The sequence below is a fragment of the Nicotiana sylvestris genome, chromosome 12, assembly GCF_000393655.2.
Source record: "Nicotiana sylvestris chromosome 12, ASM39365v2, whole genome shotgun sequence".
Classification (NCBI taxonomy): Eukaryota; Viridiplantae; Streptophyta; class Magnoliopsida; order Solanales; family Solanaceae; genus Nicotiana; species Nicotiana sylvestris.
The window spans coordinates 17105623-17121359 of NC_091068.1; the positions used below are offsets into that span (position 1 = coordinate 17105623).

Here is a 15737-nt window from a genome sequence, read left to right on the forward strand (position 1 = left end):
CTAAGCTTTCATTTTCTTCAAAAACTCTTCTGCCTCTGCTTCAGTGACTGGCTTCTTTATTGGAAATTGGCCTCCTCTGATTTGCTTGGCCTTCATCAACTCTTCTGGAGAATAACACTTCCCCGATCGAGTCAAACCTCCAGTTTCCCCCACTTCCTCTATGATTTCCTTGCCTTTGTAGGTCATCACAGTTTTGTTGTAGTTCCAAGGGACAGTTTTCGTGTTTGTCACAGGGGGTTGCATGGCAAGTTTGATTATGATCGGCTCTGTTATGCCATTCGCACCACCCCGATTCTGCCTTGTGACGGGGTGTCCTCCAAGGACATACAACCTTGGGCATGGAACATTGAAGCGAACCTCTAACCTCGAGACCTTGGGCACAAATAAAGTTACCTTTTCTGAGTTCAGGACGCCTTTCACAATTAACGGCACATCTCGGCTTGGTCTTACTTCCAGACTTATTCCTTCTTGAATTGCTCCCACTGTCATTTCTGTTTGGCCGACCGGCTTGTATTCCTGATCTCGGTCAATCATTCCCACGAAATGAACATCGTTGTGTTCCGACAATGGGTTATTTGTCACATTAGGAGGGTCCTCGCCATTCGTTACTACAATTAATTTTTCAGAAATGAGTCTTTCTATGGCTCCTTTCAGAGTCCAACAATCATCGGTGATATGCCCTGGGGCACCTAAATGATATTCACATCTAGCATTTGCTTGAAATCCATATGAATTCGGATGCATATGGTGGGGAGAGATGGGTCCAATCACGCCTATTTGCTTCAGCTTCTGGAATAGACTAGAGTATGATTCAGCCAATGGGGTGAATTTTTCTGTCGGCCTCTGCTCTCGACCATAATCCTGCCTGGGACGAGCATTGTAGGGTGACCGAAAATTTTGTTGCTGAGGTCGGGGGCCCCTTGGAGCTGGTGCCCGTACCTGATGATTGGGAGGCCGAGCATATGATTGAGCATTGAACACCATACATTGTGGTGGTCCCACAGAGTATTGAGGAATTGGCGGGGAATAGTAATGTTGAGGGTAGCTGGATCGCCCCTGCTGAACTTGCACATAAGGGTGTGATGCCCCTCTTTGAACTTCCCTAGATCCCGAGGTCATCATAGAACCTTCATCTCTCTTTTTCCTATTTGCAAAACTTCCCGACCCATTTTGGATGGCTTGAGTGGTGGATTTGAGAGCAGCCTGACTTACAATTCTGCCAGTCTTTAAGCCATTTTCGACCATTTCCCCTACCTTGATTGCTTCAGCAAAAGGCCTACCCATTGCAAACATCATGTTTTGGAAATAATCAGGCTCTTGAGCCTCCAAAAAGACAGTGATCAACTCATGATTATCCATGGGTGGCTTAACTCTGGCCGCCTGCTCCCTCCACTTGATGGCGTACTCCCTAAAGCTTTCCGTCGGATTTTTTTTCATATTGGATAGGGAATTGCGGTCTGGTGCAATATCAATATTGTATTGGAATTGCTTGACGAAATCCTGGGCCATGTCATCCCAAACATGCCAGTGAGAGATGTCTTGGTCAATGAACCATTCGGAAGCTACCCCCACAAGGCTTTCCCCAAAGTAAGCCATTAACAGCTCTTCCTTTCCTCCCGTACCCCTCAGCTGGTTGCAGTACCTTTTCAAGTAGGCGATAGGGTCGCTGTGTCCATCATATTTCTCAAATTTTGGGGTCTTGAACCCTCGTGGCAAATGGATGTGAGGGAACATGCATAGATCACTGAATGAAACACTTTTGTGACCACCTAGTCCCTGTATGTTCTTTATATTCTGTTCAAGACTTTTCATTTTCCTGGCCATCTCATCGGGCTCAATCATCGTGGCAGGCATTTGATTTTCCACTGGTGATTCATATCGAGGAGTCTGATTGTATGGAGCCGAGACCCCAAAAGCCATATTCGAAGAATAGTATTGTCCATCATAAGCATGAGATGGTGGCTCATTATTTGGCTTCGTCACAGGAGGTGGTGGCGGGATTGTACATACCGGTGCGCCAGACACGACGAGAGGGGTGTTCCTGACCGGTGCGGCTGGAGGTCGCATATTAGAGGTACTGGGGGCAGCATGGAGGCTGTAATTCGGCACATACCCTGGTGGTAGAATGGGGTCGCTCGTTGCATGGAGCGGTAGTTGAGTAGCCTGGGGTATGGTGTAAGTTCCCTTTGAGGGACCCTGGGGTGGAGGTCGACCGGAAACCCAAGCTTGATATACATATGATAGTTGTTGTCTCAATTTTCTTATCTCTTCAGGCTCTTGCTCAACTGACTGACCCTGCGGATTGTCACTGACCAACTCGATTTCATCACTGTTATCCATTACTATTGGTCCCTTAGATCTTGTGAAGTAATGATGTGCTGCCAGATTTACCACAAACCAGCCACCTTAAACTTACTGGATTAAGAGCCAACAAACGTGTTTTGGTTAGGCATTTTATAGATATGAATTACACGTAATATGTCATGCTCCTAACATTGCCACTATTTCTAAAATGATTTTGGAAGGCTTCAATGTTTCATTTCGGCTTATCAGCTTGTTGATTATTGTTATTTCCTTCTTCTCTTTTTTTCGTTTTTTTTTCACTCGCCTTATTTGATCCCTTACTTTAGAGCCATTTAAAATAAAAACTTGATCGAACCTTTTGTGGGTTGCCTACATATCATGTCACCGCATAAATCAGATCATTACGTAGTTCAGTAGTTGTTGTTTTTTTTACAAAACAAACATCTTTTTGGTTCATTTTAGAATTTTTCTAAAAAAAAGTCTTTTCATTGATTTTCAAAATAATTCTTTTTTTTTATACAAGACTCAAAAGGCAAGAGTTACATAAAGATAAACAAGACCAAGCCTGACTAAAACAGACTTTTTAGGATAAAAGGCAAAACAACAAGACTCAAAACGCCAAAAGACTCTTACAGACTCGAAAACAACAAAAGCATAATGAAAAAGGACTGATAACTAAAAGAAGACTTTGATCTTTGCAGTAGAATCCACCAACATCGCTGTAATCAAGGCTCTTGTTCCTGTGCCTGACCCCCAACGTTGCGGTATATCCTCTCCAAGTCTGCAGATATATGACGAACAATGTTTAATGATACTTCTGCAAACCGCTCGGGCGTCATTCCCTGGCAACTCCTGCGTGCTCTTGAGGTATATGTGGCTACCTCGAGGATCTTTCCTTTAATGTATTCCTGAGCCACATGCAACTCTTGATTTTTCTGACCACGTGTCTCAGCAAGATCTAGCGCATCATGCTCGCGGTCCAAGGCCATATCTTTCTGGCGTCGATTTTCTAGTAACTCCCCCTCCAACCGATTTATCATACTCTGGTAGTGATGTCTTTCTACTTCAAACTCCGCGATCTGTCTCTCCTTACTTGATTCAACTCCCTCTAATTGATCCCTTAAACCTTTGATTAGTGGAGCGTAACTCATGCGCTCATGATCACGGACTACCCTGAACTGGCCTTCTCTCTCTTCTTGTTGCTGTGCGGTTGTGACCATGTTCTTCTTTCGAATTTGGGATTTGAGTGCTTGCCTCTCTCGTGCCCACTGAGATTTCTCTTTCTCAAAAGCATCATACAGCAAATCCTTGTCTACTTTAACAATGCTGAGCTCTTCTTGCAGTGCTCCAAAGTCAGATTCATAACCCCTTTTCATCTCTTCCGCAACCAGCCCAACTCTGTTTCGAATTTCAGCCTCCCACTCCGTGGTGCTCTTCACGACTATACCTGGTCTATCTGCGAGAGCATCTTGGTTATAGAACCACTCAAGATAAGAAGGATTCAACTCACCACTTCCTCGATCTGCCACCATGGTGCCACGCTCGAGTATCTTAGTGTCATTCCAAACACGTTGGGCATAAGCTTCACGAATGGGATCCTCTAATGTTGCTTCCCAGATAAAATTTTCCATAGTCTCTACTGGGGGAACTATTTGTTTGTGACCCAGCTGACGTAGAACTCTCATGGGAACATATGGCTGATAACCTCGAAGCCCCATTAAGATCAAAAACGGATGGCAAGATGACTTATAGATGACATATTCCGCGGTGAACCAAGGATAATTCCATGTGATCTGATCATCTGTTAAGGAGTGAAGATACTTTCTCCAATCATTGACACTTTCTGGGAAATTGCGGATCTCTGACTCACTCTTCAATCTAGCATTATACTGGAGAACATGATTACCCCAACAAGTACGGTGGTCTACCTGATAAGGACGATGGAAAAGATGATCCATGAACCACATCTAGAGCAGGAGGTTGCAACCTTCAAAGAAACCTTTTCCTTCCCAGCACCTGGTCAAGGCGCGAAAGGTATCTGCTAACACCATTGAAAGAATATAGGAATCATTTCTTTTCATCATCGCTGTGACTATCCCAGATAACCGAATGTTGATCATCCGATCCTCTCTCGGGAAGACAATACACCCCAAGAAAGCTACAATGAATGCTTTCCGTCCATGGCCTCGCCATGTGTGTTGGTTATGTTTGTTAATTAGCTTCTTCCCATATTCTGAGAACCCCCTTTCATGCCCATACATGTCATACAAGAAATCTAGGTGGACCTGCCCTTACGCCACATGTGCTATCTCGATGTGGTTGATCCACATCTGCTCAAGGAACTTGGTAGCAGTAACGTCCTTGGGAGCCAAAAGTCTCTTTGTTTGACTCTTATGCCCCAGGTCGGTATATTCAGCGAATTCCTCCAAGGTAGGAGTCATTTCAAACCCATTGATACGAAACACATTATTCTTCGGGTCCCAGAAATAAACCAAAGCCTCAATGAGTTCTCGTTTGGGCTCAATCCCCATAATGTTTACCAAGTTTTTCAAATAATCTTTGATCTTTCCTTGCTCAAATCCATCCATGTTGTTCCACCATCGCTTCAATAACCTGGGCACTTTGTCGACAATCTTAAATGGCGAGTGCTCTTCATCTCTCAGCCTCTTGTCAGGTCTCCCACTAACTGAATCCATATCGTACCTATATAAATAAAATTATGAGGTCGGGTCCAAATCTTAACTCGAAGAAATGACACCAAATTCTGGATAAGACAACGGACAAACTTTATATGATAAGAGGGCTAGACTCTGGAAAGATTACTTAGGTATCTCGCCGAGGAAAAAAAATAGCTGGACAAAGGGCAAATAATAAAAGGCGACGAAGAGGACAAGATGGTTATTTTTATGAAAATGGCTCTTCAGCACCTCCAAGAAAAGTACTAATGCAGTCTCGATAAAAACATCTGAATACATGGATAAAAAATAAATAAAAACTTAAAAATGTAATGTTGACATTGGCAAAAATGGCTGGGAACAAAGGACGACATGACAAAAACAAAATGACTATTTTTACGAAAATAGCCCTTCGACACTTCCGAGGAAGGTTGAAAGGCGGTCCCGGCAAAACGGTCAAAAATAAAAACGAAATGGTAATAGGTGTTTAAAACGACCAAAGTAATCATTTTGTATGAAAATAGCCCTTTGGCACTTCCAAGAAAGGTTTTAAGGCAATTTCCGCAAAAATGGTTCCACATTGGGGAAAAATGGTAAAATATTAGCTATATCTACGAAAACAACCCTTCGATGGCTCCGAAGAAGGTTTCGAGGTTGTATTGAAAAACATGATCAGACGTAAAGACAAAAACAATAAAAAAGTAAAAGAGAAAGAAAAGAAAAAAAAAACTATCGATTTATTTTTATTTATTAAAAGAAAAATATTATGGACACACCGATTTCAAAAACTCTTACAAAAATGGGGGCCAACCCTGATGAAGGTTTCCTACGTACCCCACTAAAATTGTGAGAATCGGACCTGCGTAGTTCAAACCAAGACTAGGCCATTTTTATATTATTTTTTTATTTGGTAAAAATGAATTACCTGTACAAAACTGGGGAATGACTTTTCTTTTTTTTTTTTCTTTTTTCGCTCAACAAATTTTCTAAAGCCGGTCAACAAATGCAAGCAAGCCTTTCAAATGATGCAACAAGTAGCACATAAGTGAACATGATGGTCTCAAAAAGGATACCTGTCTTATACGGACTCGGCCCCTATGCCGAGCTTCGCTAAGTCAAGTGCATATGATGCAACAAAACGATCCTACTAGGGATAACCAGTCATATGGCTTGTTCTTCTATGTTTCAAAAGTCTTAGGGGATGAGGCGTATCTAGACTGGCCATAAAACGAGCGAACAACTCGAGTTGGGAAGGGGTAGCGTACCGGGAGCAATACTTCTACGGCTTAACTACTGGACCCTCCTCGTTCTTAAATATGGGTGACTAATAATCCTTCACCGGGAGCCCAGGCCCACCGGCTTTATCTCAACAAAGAATGAGGCGCGTATCCGCGATTCCCAAGGTTGTATTCAAAAGACTCAGAGGGGGGTGCGCAAGAAAACAATTTATCAAACAGTTCAACAATATCAAAGCGGTATAGAGCAAGCAAGTAGCACATTATGCCTAAATAGAGTTATAAAAAAAATTAATAAAGCCAAATAAAGTCAATGTACAAGCTCGAATTCATGCCGGATGTCCCAACAGAGTCGCCAGAGCTGTCACACCCCTTTTTTACCCCTCCAAAAGATATGTACAAAATGTAACGTGTTATGCTATGAATTTTTGGGTTAAAGAGTTTTTCCAATTAAAGTGACAATTTTGAAATAGGGATTATTTTTGTTATTCACAGTCGCCACTTAAAATTGATTTGTTGGTGTTCCAAGTCACCTTTTATTTGAATCCCTAGTCAAAGGAAGGTTTGACTCTTTTATAATTGGTCTGCAAAAACAAAGTCCGGATAAGGAATTCTGTTGACCGAGGAGAAGGTGTAAGGCATTCCCCGAGTCCCGTGGTTCTAGCACGGTCTCTTTATTGACTACATTTGGCTTAAATTAATTTTGGATAAACTGTGATTTATATTATTTTTCATATTTTTACCTATCCGCTTTTATCTCTTGATTGTTAGAAAAATTAAAGAATATTTTTTAATAAGAAGATGTCATAACCACACTACGCAAGCAAGTGCATGATCGACGAAATTAATTATTTAGTCATAACGGTGCTACGCAAGCGAATCCGCAGTCATGACAAACGATTGTTATCATGTTATTTACGTCTGGAAAAATTACTACATTCGAAGAGATTTGTTTTGAAAATAAAATAAAAAATCAACTATCGCGCTACGCAAGCGAATTCGCGATCTTAACAAAAAAAATATACTAAATTAAGAATTAACTAAAATTAATGGGCATGGTATGAGATTATTAAATTAATTTATCGAATATTCAAACATCACGCTACACAAGTGATTTTGTGAGTTAAAGCGCGCCTACTAATTGCCTAGCGTTTAAAAAGGAAATGAGTTAATTAAAAATAGTCGGAAAATCTGATATTATTACTATTTTTCTAGCTTTATAGTTGGGAAAAATTAAGCAAATAAAAGTTGGACCAACTTAATCTATTTTAAAAGAAATAAGCCAACTTCTTGTTAAAAAAAATGGGCCAGCTTGTAAAGAGCTCTTGGGCTGCTGGAATTTGTTATTAAAATGGGCCAAGAAATGGATTTTAATTGGCCCAATGCTATATAGAAGAAAAAGGGGTAATTTTGTTGTTTAAAGGTAAATGGGCCAGCTTTTATTTTTTGGTTCAAAAAGGCCCAAAGTTGATACAATCTTGGTTCTTTACTTAGTTTGCATTTATGACAATTAACTACATAGTCACAATTGTATAAATGCACACTTTACAAAAATAGCCACTTTTGCAAATCTGAAAAAATGGCCAGATTAAAAAAAAACTTATCATAACATTCCTAGAAGCATATGTTGGCAGTGAAATTTCAACAACTAAAACGAACTCATGCTATGTGTTATACATTTAGAGTCATTCATGGCATACTTAGATATCACATTCAAAAAACTTGCAACTCAATATTCAAGTATTATGAAGGACTATATTCACATCATCACATGCTTGATACATAACAATAACATACAAGCTCTTTTGTTGTCAAATTACTCATCATATCAAACACATTTACATGGTGCAGTATGTTCAAGTTGTTCCCATTGCTGAAAATACGTACGTTACGAGTCTTAAAGGATTACCTGGATAGCAAAAGAATAAACAGTAGTTCAGCAACTAAAGCAGCATAAAAACAGCAGCAAAACAGCAGCAAAACCAGTAGCAAATCCGTGTTAAAACAACCCGAAAACTTAGAGAGGAAACCCAGAAACGAACTCTAAAGAAGACTTATACTTTTCTAAAAGTTTGCACTCTAAGATTCACTCCCAAAGCTCACCATTTCAGCTCACTTTTCATGTGTTCAACTGCTGATTTTTTTTTTATGTTTTTATGTGTTCAAAGCAATTATTCCCTCCCCCTGGAAGTGTGATTGAGTCCCCCTTATATATCAAAACAACCAGCTATTTCAAAAAAATAAAAATCAATCTTTTTGACAGATTTTCTACAAAATCTGCTCTTAAATTCAAAAGGTCAGACTTTCTGGTTCAAATCTTGTCAAGTATTTCAAACAAAATCTGTTCTCCACTATTCAAAGACAGACTTTTATTCAAACACTGTCCAAAAGTCTACATTTTCTTACAAAACAATTTGACTTTTGAGTATTTTACTCAAAGAGTCTTGAACCAGTAAATAAACAACCAAACAAGTACCATATACTCTTAAGTATTCTGCACTACCTCACTTTTATTAATACAAAACTATTTTACTACTTCAACAAGTGCAAAACAGAAAATTGAACATTTCAAACTTCAAAAACTAATGTTAAAATAATTAATAATAGACCAAAATAAAATCTGAAAATTAAAATAAAAATTAAAAATCAGCCATGAAAAAGAATAGGATTTTTACCATTTTACAATTCAAGTGGCCGAAAAAATGGTGGTATGCCAAAAGAGGATGTTTGGGGAGGTCGCCGGAATTTGGCCGGATTTTGGTCGCCGGATTTTCAGGGTGAAATTGGCATCAATAGCTAGGTCTTTAGGAGCTCTATCCATTGATGTAGGTATTGTGGGGAGGTAGTGGTTGGAGCTTCAAGGATTTGGGTAAAAAAGTGACGGGAAAGTTTCCAAGATCTAAGATTCAAGGAGTTTGAGGGATTTTTGAAGGATTTGGTTTGGAGATATGGAAAGAGGAAGTTGTGGAGATTACATGGTGTGAATTTGGAGGTGTTTGTAGGTGGTCCGCCGGCGGCGGCGGTGGGCGGAGATGGGGCGGCGTAGAGAGAGTGAAGAGAGAGAGAAGAGAAAAGAAGGAGAGGGAAAAAAGAGAGAGGAAATAAGGGGGAAATGGGGCAAATTTTTGGGGATTTTGGGCTTTAAATACCTAGGATGAAGATCAAACTAGGACCTTTGGATTAAATCAAGATGGGTGGATGAGATTGAATCTTGTTACTTAACCAAAACGACGTAGTTTCAAGACCAAACTACGTCGTTTTAAGCTCTTCTTGGCAGCTCCATTTTGGACCGGATTTGGGCTCTTTGGGCTCAAATTTTGGGCCAAATTTGGCACAATTTTAATTAAATTACACTATCTCAATCCCTACCCCATTTATCAAACAATTACTCAACTCTTAAAACCTATACATACACAAATAAGAACAAATACACACACACATATTTATATATATATATATATACAAGGCAAAAATTAGGGCACAACAAGTATTCGACTGATATGAAACTTATCATCTGGGACCAAGCTAGCAAAATGATTTTTAAACATAGTTGAAGAGTGACTGAGATGTTCTCGTTGAGGACTTCGAACAAACACCTGGGCTTTCCCAAAATTTTCAGTTTCCAAATCAGATTTCATCATAGAGATAAGTGTCATTTCATCCAACAGCTACTTAGATTCACCAAACAAACTCTTAGAAAAAGTAAATGGCTCAATTTCACTGGGTACAAGCTGATCATGTCCAGCAAGAGAAACGAGTAGTGCGTTATCGCTTGCAAATTGAAAAGGCATATCGGGTTCATTACTTTGGAGAATTCGTCAAACACCTTGCCCTTAATTGAAGCGTCACTCTCCAAAACGAGATCTTCAGAGATATGAGTAGATTGTGTAATGGAAGCACGAACCTCATTTTGGTGAGAGCATTTATTGAACACTTGGACCTCATTTGAAGATGCATCTTTTGAATCATATTCCATAGCTTCAGCAACGACGTTAGTATCTGATCGCCCAGTAGCAAAACAAACCAATGACGGATTGGTCAAACTCACCACCAGACCTGCCAAGCTCCGTTGTGGAAATCGCAATCACAATTTTGTCGTAAAATGCTTCCAATCCAATAATTGTTCGATCCAATACAACCAAGTGAACCAAGTAAGAGCTTCACCATCAAGGTATAAGTAAGGAAGAGGTAATCAATCCTTCTCGGAGAAGCCAAGGTAGACGAAGTACTGCTCAGCCCGGCAAATCCAACTCTCGATGTTGTCGCTGCCATTGAATCGATCTAGTACCGCCATTGGAGTACTCTGGATGAAAGCACCAATGTAACAAATCAATTCACAACACAAACACAGACTTATATATTCTAATCGCTGAACGGAATTACACTCAAGTAGGAAATACTATTAGAATGAACAACAACAATTAGTTGGGAATTGAAGGAACTAGAAAAGGACAAATAGAAAGATATGAGAAGCTTCAGATAGTAGAAGGATAGAGATGAGGAGCATAGACTTGGCCTAAGCATAATCACAATTCGCATACCCCTCTTCCTTGCACAATATGATAATTATACAACAACACTTTCCTCTAGCGCAATAACTCTTTGACACGTGTACTTCAACCTGGGTCCCAACGGCAGTCCAACAACCTTGTTTTGGGTTGTTTAATCATTTGACCCCAGCTAAAACCATTCTCAGGCCCAAGTGCCTCATTTTGTTCGGCCACATTCACAACAAAATATATATATTATCTGCTATATGTATGGTATAATTTAAAATATAGACACCACCTTTTAATCGTGTATCGCAAAACCAAAAGGTGGTGTCTATATTTTAAATGCCATAATTTTTTTAGTGTAATTTAATTCCATATTTTATTTCTTGACAATGTGACAGAAAAGCCGAGCCCCAGCATCAAGTCGTCAAATAAGGCTTCTTCCCATGCAAAAGCAGTTACTCACTTTGAATGCACTATTAGACCATATTGCCTTTCAAGAAGTTTCTTGGTATGTCTCAAAAATTTATTTCGCGCAAATTCTTCAAGAATCTTTGGCTAAAGCAATAGCATGATTTTACATAATTAGCAGTGTCGACTTATCGTGAAATTTAAATTCAGCTTTGTATGTTCTACTGGTTTAGCTCTAGAGCGATAGGATTCTAATGTTGTTCTTCCTCACCCAAATTTGTTTACTTTTGTATTATTTTTCAAGTGTGTTCTTTAAATTTAATTAAAATTTTCCAGGTGACAGATGATAGTGCAACTACTCGGATAAAATAAAGCATGTGCACTATTTTTGTTATTCTTTATCTTTGTTAAGTGAATATGTGAAGAATATGAACTGTTTAATGATGTATGCAAATTGTTATACACCACGGCAGATTCTTCCTCAACTATTTGCAAATAGTCTCACCAACAAGATGTGCTATTTGATTATAAGAGTTGAAAGACAAAGGTCGTGGAATTTAAAGCTAAGTTCTAATTGCAAAAATCGAGTATATATTGGAGGTGGCTGGCGTAAATTCGTTGCTGATAATCGTTTAAAGGAGGGAGATCGTATTATGTTTGAGGTGTTGGGAATAAACCCCGTAAAAATAGTATTCACGGTATTAGTGATAAACGCAGAACACTAAGTTATGGTTAAATCAGCAAGAATAGAAATGCAGCAATAATGACACCAAGATTTTACGTGGAAACCCTTCTGAATAAGGGAAAAAACCACGGCCAAGAAGAGCAACTGATATCACTATAGCGAGGAATTTTACACTGTGTAGTAACGAGTAAAAAATACTCCTAAGACCACTACACCCTCAAAAGAAATAAACACTCTTTTGCTTTTTCCACCTCACTACAATATCTCTCACACTCTATTTTTCTTCACAAACTATTTTCTTATAGTTTATGGAATACCTTGCTCTCTCTTTTCTCTCTTTGTTGGTGTGTAGAAATGAGAGTTAAAGCTCTCCTTTTATAGCCAAAACCTCACTCTCTAAAGCCTACAATATTTGACAATTTACACACCCTTTTCACAATTTCAACAAGGTTGGCTACCAAACCAAACCAAGTCAATAAAATTGGCTACCAAATTATACAAATTCAACAAGGTTGGCTACCAAACCAAACCAAGTCAACAAAATTGGCTACCAACTCATTTGAATGAGATGGACACCATATCAATCTCCCTCTCCAGCCTCATTCATCTAGAGGAGGTAGCACTGTCTTCTAGTTTGAGTGCATGCCGACAAGTTCTTTGCATAACTCGAACTTGTCTCTTGGTACCACCTTGGTCAACATATCTGCAGGATTTTCACTCGTGTGAATCTTTTTTACTTGAATTGATTCGTTCTCCACTTGCTCACGAATGCAATAATATCTGACGGCAATGTGTTTTGTTCTCGCATGGTACATGGAGTTTTTGCTCAGGTCTATTGCACGCTGACTGTCGCAATAGACAACATACTCCATCTGTCGCAATCCAAGTTCTTGAAGAAATCTCTTGAGCCATATCATCTCTTTGCTAGCTTCAGTAACCGCAATATACTCCGCTTCAGTTGTAGATAGTGCAACACACTTCTGCAACTTCGACTGCCATGATATAGCTCCCCCTAAAAAAGTAAACAAATATCCAGTAGTGGATTTTCTATTATCAAGGTCACCTGCCATATCAGAATCTGTATAGCCCTTCAAAATTGGATTTGATCCTCCAAAACATAAGCATTCACGTGAGCTTCCTCTTAGATACCTGAGTATCCACTTTACAGCTTCCCAATGCTCTTTTCCTGGATTTTCGAGAAATCTGCTAACAACACCGACTACATGAGCAATATCTGGTCGAGTGCATACCATTGCATACATCAAACTTCCAACGGCAAAGGAATAAGGAATCTTGGCCATTCTCTCTTTTTCCTCCGTTGTTGCTGGACACATCTTCTTGCTCAACTTCAGATGACCAGGAAGAGGTGTGCGAACCAACTTAGCACTTTTCATATTGAAGCGCTCCAGTACACGTTCTATGTACTTCTCATGTGACAAGTAAAGCTTCCTTTCGTTTCTCGAACGAGTAATTCTCATGCCCAAAATCTGCTTAGCATGACCCAAGTCTTTCATTGCAAAAGACTTATTCAACTGTTTCTTCAACTCGTCAATCTTAGAAGAATTCCTGCCCACAATCAACATATCATCCACATATAGCAAGAGGATGATAAAATCGTCATCAGAAAATCTTTGTACAAACACACAGTGATCTGAAGAAGTCTTCTTGTAGCCTTGCTCCCCCATAACAGACTCAAACTTCTTGTACCACTGTCTGGGAGCTTGCTTCAATCCATATAGACTCTTCTTAAGTTTGCATACAAGATTTTCTTTACCTTTTGCCTTGAAGCCTTCAGGTTGTTCCATATAAATCTCCTCTTCTAAGTCACCGTGAAGAAAAGCAGTCTTCACATCCATCTGCTCAATCTCCAAATCAAGACTGGCAGTCAAACCAAGAACTGTCCGAATGGAGGACATTTTTACGACAGGAGAAAATATTTCGTCAAAGTCAATACCTTTCCTTTGACCAAATCCCTTGACAACCAATCTAGCTTTGTATCTGGGATTCAAACTATGTTCTCCAGCTTTAACTTTGAATACTCACTTGTTCTTCAAAGCTCTCATGCCCTTAGGCAATTTCACCAACTCATAAGTATGGTTCTCATGCAGAGATTTCATCTCATCTTGCATTGCTTCAATCCATTGATCCTTGTGCTCATCTTCTATAGCCTCCGCATAACATTCAGGTTCTCCCCCATCAGTGAGTAATACATACTCATTGGGTGAATAACGGGAGGAAGGAGTACGAGGTCTAGAAGACCTCCTGAGTGGAATATCTAACTCGTCAACAGCTTCGTGAGTATGAGCATCTACCTCATCAACATTAGCATTGTTATTACCATAACCATCAATATGTTGATCTGGAATATGGTTCTGGGCATCACCATCATTATTGAGCCCACCAGCGTCATCCCCATTTGTATGAGGAACTTGATCAAGATTAACTAAACCTTCAGAACTTGAAGATTTTAACTTCTCCGCTTTGTTAATATCTTCAATGGTTTGATCCTCCACGAAGATAACATCACGGCTTCTCACAACCTTCTTCTCAATTGGATCATATAGCCTGTAACCAAACTCATCAAGGCCATAACCAATGAAGATGCACTGCCTTGTCTTGGCAGTTAATTTTGACCTCTCATCTTTAGGCACATGTACAAAAGCTTTGCAACCAAACACTTTCAAGTGGTCATAGGAAACATCCTTGCCATACCAAACTTTGTTTGGAACATCACTTTGCAAAGCAACCGCAGGGGTAGATTAATAACATGTGCGGCGGTCAACAAAGCCTCACCCCAAAAGGAATTCGGCAACTTTGCTTCAAAAAGCAAACATCTGACTCTTTCCATCAATGTCTTGTTCATCCTTTCTGCTAAACCATTAAGCTGGGGAGTCTTAGGAGGAGTCTTCTGGTGTCTAATACCCTGTTGTTTGCAGTATTTGTCAAACGGTCCACAATATTCACCACCGTTATCAGTACGAATACACTTCAGCTTCTTTCCAGTTTCTCTTTCAACTGAAGCCTGAAACTGCTTAAAGACACCTAACACTTGGTCTTTAGTCTTCAAGATGTAGACCCAAAGTTTCCTTGAACAATCATCAATAAAGGTAGCAAAATAAAGTGCACCACCCAAAGTTCTTGTCTTCATTGAACCACATAAATCTGAATGCACCAACTCAAGCAACTCTGTCTTTCTTGAAGGAGGTTGAGACTGGAAAGAAACTCTTTTTTGTTTTCCAGCCAAGCAGTGCTCACATTTTTCTAATTTTGCACTTTCAAAATTTGAAAACAATTTCTTCTTGGCCAGAACATTTAGTCCTTTCTCGCTAATGTGGCTAAGCCTCTTATGCCATAATGTTGAAGAGTTATGGCTCTCAACGGCATTCACCATATCAACACAGGTAGAGGCCGTAGTCCAGTATAGACCACGACGATTTCCCCACGAGCCACAATCATGGAGCCCTTAGTGAGCTTCCACTTTCCAGCACCATTGGTACTGACATATCCTTCATCATCTAAAACACCAACAGAGATCAAGTGCAAACGAATATCAGGTACATGTTTTACATTGTTTAAAACTAGTTTATCTCCAATACTAGTTTCCAAACAAATCGTTCCAACACCAGCCACCCTAGATACAGTCTCATTACCCATACTCCGAGTTCCAAAGTCACCCTGAGTATAGGACGAGAAAAATTCCTTCCTTGATGTCACATGAGATGCGGCACCACTGTCCACAACCCAGTTTGACTCATCACAAGCAATATTTATCAGATCCGCATCAAGGACTGTAACAAGATCTTCTGTAGTGACGGTGGCCACACGATTGCCATCTTCTTTCTGTTCTTCCTTGTCTCTGTTCTCCTTTTTCAAAATCCGGCAGAACTTCTTTGTGTGCCCTTTCTTCCCGCAATGATAGCACTCAATATCTTTA

General features: G+C 39.7%; 1 protein-coding gene and 1 long non-coding RNA gene across 2 annotated transcripts; both read right to left on the reverse strand.

Moving 5' to 3' along the window:
• On the reverse strand, nucleotides 1-2340 carry LOC138882729 (uncharacterized). Its single transcript, XM_070163353.1, has one exon. It carries the CDS (start codon nucleotides 2338-2340, stop codon nucleotides 1-3), a length of 2340 nt encoding a protein of 779 aa, XP_070019454.1.
• A 5593-nt stretch (nucleotides 2341-7933) lies between these two features.
• LOC104249588 (uncharacterized) lies at nucleotides 7934-9328 on the reverse strand. The gene is made up of 2 exons (XR_716799.2): nucleotides 8890-9328; nucleotides 7934-8123 (listed from the first exon to the last, which is right to left on the reverse strand). It is a non-coding gene; the product is annotated as an uncharacterized lncRNA (long non-coding RNA).
• Nucleotides 9329-15737: the final 6409 nt, after the last annotated feature.